This window comes from Aegilops tauschii, chromosome 2, assembly GCF_002575655.3.
Source record: "Aegilops tauschii subsp. strangulata cultivar AL8/78 chromosome 2, Aet v6.0, whole genome shotgun sequence".
Classification (NCBI taxonomy): domain Eukaryota; kingdom Viridiplantae; phylum Streptophyta; class Magnoliopsida; order Poales; family Poaceae; genus Aegilops; species Aegilops tauschii.
This window is the reverse complement of record NC_053036.3, coordinates 452,901,190-452,914,054: the sequence shown is the minus strand read 5'-3', so window position 1 is coordinate 452,914,054 and position 12,865 is coordinate 452,901,190. Positions and strand designations below refer to the sequence as shown.

At 41.6% G+C, this 12,865-nt stretch overlaps 1 protein-coding gene across 2 annotated transcripts; it reads left to right on the top strand.

The window, feature by feature from the left end:
• Positions 1 to 4,963: 4,963 nt before the first annotated feature.
• On the top strand, positions 4,964 to 12,522 carry LOC109770359 (uncharacterized). 2 transcript variants are annotated; one of them, XM_020329062.4, is made up of 16 exons: positions 4,964 to 5,188; positions 5,921 to 5,974; positions 6,178 to 6,819; positions 6,927 to 7,239; positions 7,333 to 7,479; positions 7,575 to 7,663; positions 7,731 to 7,823; positions 8,387 to 8,513; positions 8,747 to 8,811; positions 8,886 to 9,057; positions 9,730 to 9,915; positions 10,021 to 10,068; positions 10,152 to 10,298; positions 11,503 to 11,585; positions 11,741 to 11,856; positions 11,962 to 12,522. In XM_020329062.4, the coding sequence occupies exons 3-16, from the start codon at positions 6,239 to 6,241 to the stop codon at positions 12,042 to 12,044; spliced, it is 2,250 nt and encodes a 749-aa protein (XP_020184651.1). In that variant the 5' UTR covers positions 4,964 to 5,188; positions 5,921 to 5,974; positions 6,178 to 6,238; the 3' UTR covers positions 12,045 to 12,522. The 2 variants fall into 2 exon arrangements, with proteins under 2 accessions (XP_020184651.1, XP_020184652.1); XM_020329063.4 differs by lacking the exon at positions 5,921 to 5,974 and having other exon boundaries at positions 5,002 to 5,188.
• Positions 12,523 to 12,865: the final 343 nt, after the last annotated feature.

Here is a 12,865-nt window from a genome sequence, read left to right as displayed (position 1 = left end):
TAGGGGTAGGGATAAAAAAAAGGATGAAACTGAGTGTTACTACTACATTTCTTTTTCATTTTTTGGAAGATAAAAAGAATTTAAAAAACTTGAAAGAAATATGAATGGAAATAAATATGGTACAAACACCTATACGAAAATTGAATGTGGATGATCAAGCTAATTTGGCGGGCTCCGAGGAGGAGCGCTGCCCGGATCAATGGATCTCCTATTTTGGAACTGCCGGGGCAGAGGAACAGTTCGTGAGGTGTTGGCCCTCTCAAAAACCAATTGCCCCAAACTCGTCTTCCTCTGTAAGACACATCAAGCTAGAGAGAAGATGGAGAAACTTCGATGGAGGTTGGGTTTAAAAGGTTTTAGTTCTGTGAATAGTGATGGCACAGGTGATGGATTAGCAATGTTCTGCAGAAGTGGTGGATTAGCACTGCCCCATCATGAGATCTTAATCTTCTTCTTTTTTTTGCTAATGATGAGATCTCAATTATGCGTGAAAACTTATTTCTAGTGATATATATTTAAATATAATTATGCATATACTTCATTACTATAAATAAGCTAATTACCAAGAAGTGGTTCGATGATTAGGGGTAGAGATTAAAAAAAAGGATGCAACAGAAGATGAGGATTTGTGGCTCTCGGGTGCCACACACCCCTATATAAAAATAGCATTAAAATATATTAGAAAAATTAAAAAAAAAATCTGAAATTTAGGGATATGAAACTTGGGTGCCCTTTATACGCACGTGTTCAGTTTTGTGGGAAATGAGTGCCCGTGGTAATGCCAGTAAGAAAGACAAAAAAATTGTATGTGTAGAAAAAAAACTGAATGTAACGTATGTCAGACCGTATCTACACCGCCTGCACTTCTTAGCTTGTTCCGCCGCAGAAAAGGCTACTCTACCTTTTGGCTTAAAGTGGTGAACAAATCCTTTCTCTTCACTTTTTGTGCGGATACCACGGGCACCCATTCCCCACAAAAATGAACATGGGTGTAAAACGGGCACTCAGGTTTCATATTCCAAAACTTCAGAATTTTTTGAAATTTCCTGATATTTCTTTTAATGCTATTTTCATATAGGGGTGTGTGGCACTCGAGAGCTACAATGCATTTTCCATGAAACAAAGTGGTACTAATTTACTTTTCATATTTTTTGGAAGATTTTTTTTAGAAAACCATGGAAACAAATATGGATGGAAATAAATATGGTACAAACAAAAATACGAAATTGGATGTTTGCTGGAACTAAGAAACCCACTAAATCATGGGAAAACACAAGCAAACCAACAAACATATTCAATTGCTGACATGACTACGATAATTATGATATACTGTGAATGATATACTTGTTTTATCTAGTTATATAGGATTCCCCATACGAGGCCACCTAAAAATATAGTCTAGATGTTATTTCTAACTACATTCTTCCATGTGAGAGTTGGCTTCTTCTTTTTTATTGAGGGGGAGGGGTATTTATGATAAAAACTGAACGTTTACAATATGTTTGTCATCTTTCTAAGCCCATATCACTCGCTCTACCCTTGGGAGTGGCCTTGCTCTATGCGAAGGCAAGGCTTCTCCTTCCTTATCGTGGTTGGAGCCGTTGGCTTCATTTCTCTCGCCTATGTGCAATGACAATGAATTGTGTGGCGGTATCTGGTAGATGAGTGATCGGCCTGAGATGGCGCAACTCTATTGGCCCATGAGGCAACTAGACCAAGAGGAAATCATGGTAATTTTTAGCATTGGCATGGTCAAGACATATAAAAAAATATTGCTATGGTTTTTGGTGCTTCAAACATTGTTTCACATTTTTCTCATTAAAAACCCTCAGTTTCACCGTCATTGGTTAGATGCGGTACTAACATGGTACATGCACCATCTCATTGTCGAAGGCATTTTCTTTGGTGTTGTGATCTGGCGTTCATTGCTTGGATCTGATAACAATATGTGAACTCAAATAACATGTTTTTCATATGAAGCGAAAAATGGACCAGGTTCCACTATCAAAAGATAGCAGAACAAAAAACAAAACAAAAACATAGCATCCCAGTGCAAAAAGTAAATAACAAAGCTAAAAGATCCAATGATCATCTCACCAAACGCCGCCGCATCTAATTCTAACAGCAAGCTTGATGAGTAATGACAGTAGATGGTATATATTACATGAGGGGAAACAACACCCCCAAACATACCTCCAAACATCTACCCAGAAGAAAAAAAACAAGTCTTCAGGCCAAACATATCTCTAGCATTTTCTGCAAGTTTCTTAGCATTTTATCTTATCCTTCGGTCTTCATCCATAACATTGTTGCCATCAATGTTCGCCTCTTCATCTTCTTCATTTATACCAGCCTCCACCTGCAGGGTTCTTCCTCTTCTCTTGCCCTGGCCATCACCATGAGCCGTCAATGCCTCCCTTTGCAGCAGCTCAACACCTTGCTCCATCATCATTCAATCCTCTTCAGATTGCAGGCCTGCCCAATAACACATAAAAGAACATGCAAAGCATATGAATTTAGAAGGCGACCTGACTAACTTCTGATCAAAACAAGCTCTTTTACGTAATTTTCACACAGCCCAACAAACTGCAACTAGCCCAACAATCTGTAGATTTCTGCTATTAGGCATAAACTTTGGTATCCATCGGAAGTATTGGGTGGATCATCCGTGCCTATCTTTGGCCGCAATGAGTTTGGATATAATGCTCTATACTTGGCCGCAGAGGAGAGGAAGAACATGTGATGAATGCCCTCGGGTTCTGGGCAGAAGAGACACAAAGGGTCAACCACCTAGTTCATTATGATCATATTATCTTTAGTTGCAATTGAGGCACAAATGAAGCCAATTTTTATTTTTAAGGGAATTTTAGCTTTCCAGAGGTGTCTAAAGAATATAATTTGGGACCACATCAGATAAAATGGTTGTAAAGAGATTGGACAATAAATTTGCCAGTTTGTCCCATTTCCATCTAGGAGCATCAACAGACTAAGAGAGATTCATAAAGACTTCCATCCCATGCAAGCTATTAAATTGTTCTTTTTGGTTATCATTCGGCCATCTCCTAAAAGTTAGTCTCTAGCCAAGGCAACCATTTATCTCATAGTTCTCCTAGTTTCATTACAAAACAAGAAGAGTTCGGGAAACAGATCCTTCAAAGGTGTATTTCCACACTAGTATCTCGCCAAAAGTCAGTTTGTTTCCATCCCCAACCACCACTTGCCTGCCCCTGATGTAAATTGTTTAAATTTGACCAGATCTGCTCAACATGGTGGATCATTCACAAACCCATATATTTGGCAAATACTATGCTTTATGTTATACTTGTTCCTTACAATCACCTGCCACATACCCTCCATATTCTCCATGTTCCACCACCATTTACATAGCATGTCAATATTGAATCTTTTAGGCCATGTATGCCAAGGCCTCCTTTTTTCCTTTAGTCTACATATAACAGGGCATCTTACCATATGACATTTTCTTTTCTTCCCATTGCCCTGCCAAAAGAACCTTCTGATAGCTCCATCCATTCCACCAACATTGGTCTTTGGGAATCTACACATAGATGAATGATACACAGGAATGCTAGTGAAACATGCTTTGATTTTGGTTACTCTACCACCAAGGGATAGTTTCAGATTCCCAACCATCCAATCACGTGTGTTTCCATAGATCTCAACCTCCCTCTTATCAGTAGTGGCGGAATATGATCCATGACCAAGACCGAGCTATTGCATGGGTCGAAGAATAAATACCATCACAGTCTCCTACATGGGCCAAGTAACATGTTATAATCCTTTGGTAACCTTCTTTAAAACCCAGGCTAGGACCAAAGATGCTCTCGAAGATCCTTTGACACTGCTCTTCAAGTGCACCTGCTGTGTGTGATGTCCCTACCTTCCTCATGCGTGCAAACTTGGATGTATATGCTAACAAGTTAATCCGCCTTGATGGATCTGGTTCAAGCAGGGTGCATGTGCTTGTGCATTTTTGTGTTATCCCCTTTCCGAAGACGGTCCTCTGGAAGATGAAGATAACAAATCGCTCTCCATGGTGTATGTTTTTGGTTTGGCCTTAGCTTAGAGTCTTAGATAGTGTACGCTCTTCGGTCTAGTCTTTGCCTTGGACTAACTGTCATCTTAGACCCATTTCTCTATTTCAAGACAAACCTTGCCTGCAAACACATTTATGATAACAACGACTAACCGTCGTGCGCCTGCGACATCGGAGACTTCAACCACATCTTCTTAGACGACTCCTAACGATATGGATATAGCAAAACATTAGCGCCGTCTCCGGATCTGACATTCAAAAGCTCAGAAAAATTCAATTCCAACCAACCTCGTCTATTTGAGTTGTCCATCGATTCAATTACTTACCATCCTCTCAAATATGGGAAGCTACAATGCAAAGATCTTCCAAAATGAAGACGACCGTAAGCCCCCCACCCCCCACCCACACACACCGAGGAGCATCGTCTCCGACCTCATTCTTCAGACTTATCAATTCAGGAAACCAAGTGATAATGCGACTGCTTACTCTTGGCGGCAATATCTTTCATATGCAAATGGAGCCATGTAATCTTTTACTTTCTCCTTCCCAAAATTCTTGTCTTAAGTTTGTCTAAATACGGATGTATCTAGTTACGTTTTAGTGTCAGATACATCCGTATCTAGACAAATTTAAGACAAAATTTTGAGACGAAGGGAGTACTAGTTTAAATCGGTGTTGTAACTGGTTACACCACTTGAGTGACTTCCTAAAACAAGCCGGGTGATTTATTTGATTGTTGTCACTGTTTATTTGATGTTGGTTTTATAAAAACGAGTTCTGACTGCCGTGGATCAACTAGAAAAACAATATCCATGCACTAGTGGCGCGAGGCGCGAGGCCCTCGGCCTAGTTGCCGCAGTTCGGGGTCGCGAGCCCATGGCATGGCAACCGCTCCTCCCCGCTCCACTTCACTGATTCCCACCAGAGATGCGGATACCCGTTTCCCTTCCTTCTCCAGTCCGCAACATCTCTCTTTCTTTTCCAGCATTTCCAATTCGTTCGTTCGTTCGTTTCCCACGCTTCCTGCCCACCCCATTCCGCTCCGTGCTCCCCCTCTCCTCCGTCCCTCCCGGATCCAACGCGGGCGTCGCTCCACGGAGTCCGCCGTCAGGCCGATCGGCCGCCACAGCCCCGGTGAGCGCCCACCCGTCCGCCCCCTCCCTCCCACTCCCAGTCCCGTGGCTCTCGGCGTGGCCCGTTTGACCGCGCGCGCGGTGGTTTCTCCACCGTTTTCGGGTGCGTATCCGTGAGCGCGACCGCGGCGCGCGCGCATTTCCACTGGCGATTTGGCGGAAAGAAATAGATCGCCCGCCAGCTTGTGCAGTGCAGTGCAGCGGCTCCGGTGCTTAGTGAGCGATGGCGGAATTTACAGGTTTTGATCGATCAGACATGAATGTGAGTGATGCGATTAGTCTTCGGGCCTCGCGTGATATTTTAAATCCAGTAATTGATGGACACTATGACACCATACGAATAATAATGTCTCAGATCATAATATATAGTAATAAATAATGTGAATCAGATTGATATTTCAAATCCAGTGACTGAGATTGATGGACACTATGACACCATATACGAATGATAATGTCTCAAACCATAATAGTTATAATGTGAATCAGATGACTCAAGTAGCATTAAGCAATCCATCTAGCTGTTGTTATTTGGGCCAGACTGTGAAGTTATTGGCGATGTACATTTATAGATGTTCGTGAGCGTTTTAGGGCATCCCCAGAACAAGCCGCTGTCTTGATTTCTTTCCGTCCACTAGTTGGAGATGTTGCTGCCATTATGGATTGATACGCAGAGTGCATTGTTTGGGTTGTTAATTGTTTGAAAGCTAACTATGGCTGGCAATTCTTTTGGCAGACCTACAATGCCGGTTCTGGACCAGTGGACATAACCAACTCGTGAACAATGCTGGTATTTTCAGACATGGAATATCCTGTTTTCGTATCTGTTTAGCAATTGTTGAACGGTCATTGCTGTTATGCAAGACTGATAGACCATAATGCTACTACAACTTATGTTTTTAGCAAACTTTGTGTTAGCTCCTTCTTTTTGCATATGTATAAATATACTTTAGATGTGGCAACACCCATAACTAGATGTTTGCCATGTTTCAGGGTTCTACCCGGAGAAGCATGAACCGGGCATTCTTGTGAGAAAGGGAAGCACCAATCAAGAATGGCTTCCAGGGCAATCATCAGGAGAAGGAAGTATATTCTTGAGCATACTAATGGGCCTCGCCTATTACATTCATCTAAGTTTACTTCCGGCCAAGGAACATTTGGATGTGATGTTGAGCACAACACTGTATCCCATGTGCCGCAGCAGAATTCGGGGGATTCTAGCCATGAGAAGCAGCAATTTACTTTAAGGAATAGATACCTTTTGAGCCTTAGTAACTGGTTCCTGCGTCGCCCCGCCCTTGGTGTTCCTCTTGCCTCTTATGAATCCAAAGCACATATTTCTGTATTCCCCTTGGGAGCCAGGTATTTCCGGCAGTCAGTCCGCGCAGCGTCAGAAAAAGCTGGGCAGCCAAAATCTGGTATTACGAATGGAAAGAGTGAGGACCAGAACCAACCAGAAAAGGAGGCGTCTCCAGAAGAGTGTGACCAGGCGGTGGAAGGCTTAAGCACTGCAAAGGCTAAAGCCAAAGCAATGGTGCAGGAAGTCCAAAAGACTGACCAATCGATCATACAGAAATTCTGGGCAACACTTCTGGGTATTGGTCCTGCTCTGCGTGTTATTGCTTCAATGAGCAGGTCTTTGTTACCTTCTTTGAATTGAAGTATATCTTCTGCCTTGCTCATTTTCATGGATGGCTCTTTGCTTCAATGTTTTAATTTATATTTCGTTTTGTGGGTTTAAGAGCCGACTGGGCTGCAAAGTTGAAGCATTGGAAGGAAGAATTTGTTTCTACGCTGCAGCATTATTGGCTGGGCACTAAGCTACTGTGGGCAGATGTTAGAATTTCATCAAGATTGTTGGTGAAGCTTGCTGATGGAAAGAGCCTTACAAGGAGAGAGAGGCAACAGCTTACACGCACAACAGCAGACATGTTCAGGCTTGTACCGTTCGCTGTGTTCATCATCATTCCATTCATGGAGCTGTTACTGCCAGTATTCCTGAAGTTGTTCCCAAACATGTTGCCATCCACTTTCCAGGACAAGATGAAAGAAGAGGTAATGACCTAGGTTCTGTACACTGTCCTGGCAGCAAAATTATTAAACCCAGACATACATTCTCAGGACTGCATTTCATTTTCCTACATACAGGAGGCATTAAAGAGGAAACTGAAAGCAAGGATGGAATATGCAAAATTCTTGCAAGATACAGCGAAGGAAATGGCAAAAGAAGTGCAAACATCACGTAGTGGGGATATAAAACAGACAGCTGAAGACCTGGATAAATTTTTGGACAAGGTATTTGCTCAATTTATCGTGTCATCTCGCAAGCATAGATAAAGAGGTGTGCCATATTAATGGTTTTTGGTGATGTACTCTTGCTATGCAACCAGGTCAGGAAAGGTGGACATGTCCCCAATGAAGAAATTTTGAGCTTTGCAAAGTTGTTTAACGATGAGCTGACTTTGGATAACATTAACAGGTTTGTGTTTCATTGAATGTTTACTTAATCCTCGATTTTACCAGATCACACTTACATTTTTCTGCAGATCACGGTTAGTAAACATGTGTAAATATATGGGAATTCAGCCTTTCGGTACAGACAACTACTTGAGATTCATGCTTCGGAAGAAGTTACGAGAGTATGTCCTTAAATCGCTTCTAAATGTTGTGATATCAGAGGAAAAAAATGATACAATGGATGATGTAGAACATATCTTGTATCCAAATCTTCAATTTAAGAGTTGCATCTTCAGCATTTAAGCATGATTTCATACTGGACTAGTGGAAGGGGCGCCTTGACGCAGTGGTAAAGCTGTTGCCTTGTGACCATGAGGTCATGGGTTTGAGTCCTGGAAACAGCATCTAGCAGAAATGTAGGGAAAGGCTGCGTACTATAGACCCAAAGTAGTCGGACCCTGCGCAAGCGGGAGCTACGTGCACCGGGCTGCCCTTTTTTTTCATACTGGACTAGATCTATTTTTGCTGGGGAGGAGTGCATGCGGTAAACCTGTGGTTTTTGGCCTTGTCCACCGGTGTAGTGTTTCATACTCTTTATTTAATGAAATGACAGCTCGCCTACCTGATTTTTGAAAAAAAAACATAGAAAACTGGATGTTTTATTTTTTATAGTTTGCTCATCCACTGTGCCAATTTAAATTTTTGGTATTCAACCGTAATATAATGTTTATGTGTTTATGCACAGCATTATGAATGATGATAAGATGATTGAGGCTGAGGGTGTGGAGTCTCTTTCTGATGAGGAGCTCCGACACGCTTGTCGCGAACGTGGCCACCTTGATTTATTGTCAACAGAGGAGATGCGCCATCAGGTTTGTTTGTTTGGAAACTGCTGATGAGTCATCCATGGTGTTGCCTAGGTCATGGCATTAAAATGCACATCAGGTGCCTATTATTGGAGATTTATATGTTATTGTATTGGCACTCTATTAGTTAATATTTTGCCATCCGTACCATATATCCTGCTATTTTTTCAGTTTTTGCTAATTATAGTTGCCTAGCACCAAATTTGGCCAAGAATTTGAATATTTCCTTCTACGTTCAGCTCAAAGACTGGTTGGATTTATCACTCAATCAGTCTGTGCCATCATCTCTTCTGATTCTATCAAGGTAATTTTGGTGATAATTGTCCTGTTGACTGGATGCTTATCTTCAAATTTTAACCGGTGCTAAAAAAATGTCAGAGCTTTTACTGTATCTGGGAAAATGAAACCTGAGGAGGCTGTTGTAGCAACGTTATCTTCTCTGCCAGATGAAGTTGTGGGTACAGTTGGAACAGTATTGCCTTCTGAAGATTCTGTTTCTGAAAGGAAGAGAAAATTGGAATTCATAGAGATGCAGGAGGAACTTATCAAGGTACACTAATGTGCTATAAACATGTATTCCTGGCTGTCTTCTGTGTAGGCCTGCCAGATACAGATCTCCCCTTATTTTCGCATTCTTGGTTGTATCACCAAGCTGGCCCCATTCTTAGTTTGGAACGTCATCTCAAGGTTATAAAGATGTTGAACTAGTTTAGGATGATAATCCATAGCTTTATAGTAGTTAACTGTTTTTCTCAGACTATTTGCTTTTGAAATATAGAAATGTGATATCGCTTGTACAAGGATCATATTTTTCTGTCCTGGTTTATGTTTCACTTAGATTTACTGAACTTAAAAGATTGGTACATTATTGTTTTTTTAAAACTTAGAGTAGGAAAGTTCTATTGAAAGAACATGAAATAAAAAATACCACCACAATAAGATCCCACCTTACATGAACTCATTTTTGTATTCTTTAGTAGTGCAATAGAAATCGGTTCTTCATGTAATTACTTTGTTGATTTGAAGATGCAGTTTTTCTATCTGGCTTTCTATTTCCTTGGTAACCCAATTCTAATATGTTTTGCCTATGCTGCTTTGTAAACAACCCGGATGGAGAAACATTGGTTTTCTATATGTTTTTCTCAGTTCTACTGTTTTATGTTTCAACTATGCGGCAATGATTATTAATGCATGTGTTCTTGACAACAAATGATATACCCAGGAGGAAGAGAAAGAAGAAAAGGCAAAGCTAGACGAACAAGAGGCTAGTAAAGAAGATTTGGCTTTGAAGGAAATGACTGAGCCTACTGCTAGGGAAGAAGAGGAACTAAAGAAATCAAAAGAACATGAGAAGAATGGCCACCTTTGTGAAATCAGTAAAGCATTGGCTGTGCTCGCATCTGCTTCTGTACGACCCTACTTATTTTCGTGTTAATATTTGTTACGTGCATTTCAAGAAAAAACTTACATAAATGCTCTGCTGCACCTGTTTAATTTTTGTCTTTCATTGCAGTCTGTTACCAAAGAGCGAGAAGAGTTTCTGAGCCTCGTAAACAAAGAGGTATGAGTTGGAGATATACTACCCTTTTATGAGCTACCAGTTTGCATTATGTAATATTGAAAACCCTATTTGGTGGAATTCAGATAGAACTATATAACACCATGCTGGAAAAGGAGGGCACAGTGGATGAAGAAGAGGCTAGGAGAGCATATAGGGTGGCCAGGGAGGAATCAGATCATGCTGCAGAGTTGGTTGCAGGAGGAAAAGTTTCTTCAGCATTAATAGAGAAGGTAAGGAAAACTTTTCTGTGTCTAAAGTTCAACTAGAACTTCAACTCAGAAGCATCCCTTATTTGAAGTTCAATATAGTGTATGTAGCAGCTTAAACAGATATACATGAACTGTTGACTGGCTTACAGGATGTTATAACTTATAAGTGACAATTTGTGCTCAGCTAGTAATGAGCTTTGGTGATCTTTCGCTTGCAAGTTACAATAGTTGGATAGTTCATTACATCCAGACCTTAAGAAGTTTGTTCCAATTTCCAAGACTAATCATATGGTCTTCTTGCTGTCAGCAAGTAGCTATTGGAAATCACTGACCATATGACCAGAAAACCTAAGGCTAGAAAAGAAGCTAACATTTTTTTCTAAGATGCAAACGTTTGCTTATCGACGGACTGATAGGTACTCCCTCTGTCCCATAATATAAGAGCGTTTTTGACACTAGTGTAGTGTCAAAAATGCTCTTATATTATGGGACGGAGGGAGTAGCAAATTTATTTACAAGCATATGAATAGGTGATTACAACCCCACACATGCCATGCCCTTTGCCCGGAAAAAAATTATATGAGACCAGGTCTCACGGTTAGCATGTGAGACCCGCCCTGATGGATGACACGTGGCATTCACAAATCTCAAAGCATCTAATCTCTCCCCCCCTGATTTCAAGTGGGGGGTGGGGTGGATGCTTTGTGATTTGTGAATGCCATGTGTCATCCATCAGGACGGGTCTCGCGTGAGACCTGGTCTCATAGAATTCTTTTCCCCTTTGCCCACAAAAGCATCTCCATGCAAATTAAAAGAGAAGCGAACATGGTTGGATTATTTTGTGCTTTGTTGGAGAAGAGATAAAATTACTTTAGATATACTTACTAGTGATCACTACCTTCAACTTTCTTGTCTGCACATTCTGGCCTCGTACCAAATGGCACAGAGGTATCATTTGAATTATCACAGGAACTGTTCTAAGTTCTGACCTAGTTTTGAAGCAATCTCTTGTGTTGCTGTACATAACTGAGTAGTAGAACGAAAGACAAGAAAACCAAACAAGGATGCCAAAACAAAACCCATGTGTTTCGGAGCTGTAATCACGTTATACCGGGTAGGTTTCTACCTGGAACCTATATTTTTCAGATGTGAGGTTTGTGCGTCTCCCCTTTCTCTTCGATAACGAAGGGGCTACTGTTGACATTCTGTTTCGCTGCATTTTCAGGTTGATGCCATGCTTCAGAAATTAGAGAAAGAGATTGATGATGTTGATGCACGAATAGGCAACCGCTGGCAGGTGCTTGATAGGTAAATGCAGCAGGAAAACTATGCACGGTCATATTTTTCGGTTATAAGCATAATTCGCTCATTTATATCGTATCCCAGTAACCAAGGAACTGGACTGCAAGGGGAATATGTTTGATTTTTCCTTGCTGAACAATAATAAACTGATCTTGTTACAGGGACCGTGACGGCAAGGTGACCCCGGAAGAGGTAGAAGCAGCCGCAGGTTATCTCAAGGACACCATGGGGAAGGAAGGCGTCCAAGAGCTTATCAGCAATCTTTCCAAAGACAGAGGTTCACCCCTGACACATGCATCTACTGTACTAACGTATCAGTATCACTGTCCATCTTCCTTGCTCCTCCTATTTCTTAGATTTTATCTGCTCATGTGCCTAACAGAAGGGAACATCCTCGTGGAGGACATCAAGAAGATGGCGTTGCAAACGGAGGAAAACAGCAAGCCAGAAGAAACGGCGCGCTGATTGGTAGAAGAAGAAGCATTCTCTATCGTATCTGTTTATATATACCGTCAGCTCATTCTTTTCCCAGTTTCAGTTCGTGGCAGCGCAAACGCGCGAAACGGTCAGTATTTTTCTCGTGACCGTCTACAGTTGTAGTCCCCGGTGCCGCCCTCGTTAGTGAGGCGTAAACAGCGACTGAAGTTTCAACATCCACTGATTGGCTGGATGGGGAAATAAATTCAGGCCTTTGATCCAAATGATCTGAATAAAGGTATCGATGTGCCTGGCTTAGTTTAGGCGTATTTGAATGAGCGCGTATGCAATCGGAGGCGATGTTGTCAGCCGATGTCAAGGTGATGCTTGCAAGTGGGGAGAGTGTAATACAGTGGCTCCTGAACTTGCTCAGTTAGCTAGAGAAGAAATAAACCGGCTCTCGTGGATTGTAATGGTGTTACTGTTGTTTAATCAAATCAATAAAGCTCTTTTCGACGGCCTTGAAGTCATGTCTAGATTGGTGCCCTCTTCTTAAGCTCTGGGTCTGCCACAGTTTGATGTCTTGAAGCTTGCCCAAGGGCCTGAGTTTTTTTTTGGGAAGGGCCTGAGATGAACTAACTGCATAATTTGCCCAGATGGTGTGCGCAAGACTGCTCCGTAGAGTGTCACCGTCTGGAGGAAAGGTAATGTAATGTTAGTTATTTTCTGCGAGTTTCTGGTGTCTTTGATTGATGAATCGTAATAAGGCACAAAGAATGGTCCCGTAGGGATCAGGTGGTACACTAGCCTCTGCCATGTTTCTGACCATTACTCCCTAGATATCCCTATCATCCTATGGATAAAAACTA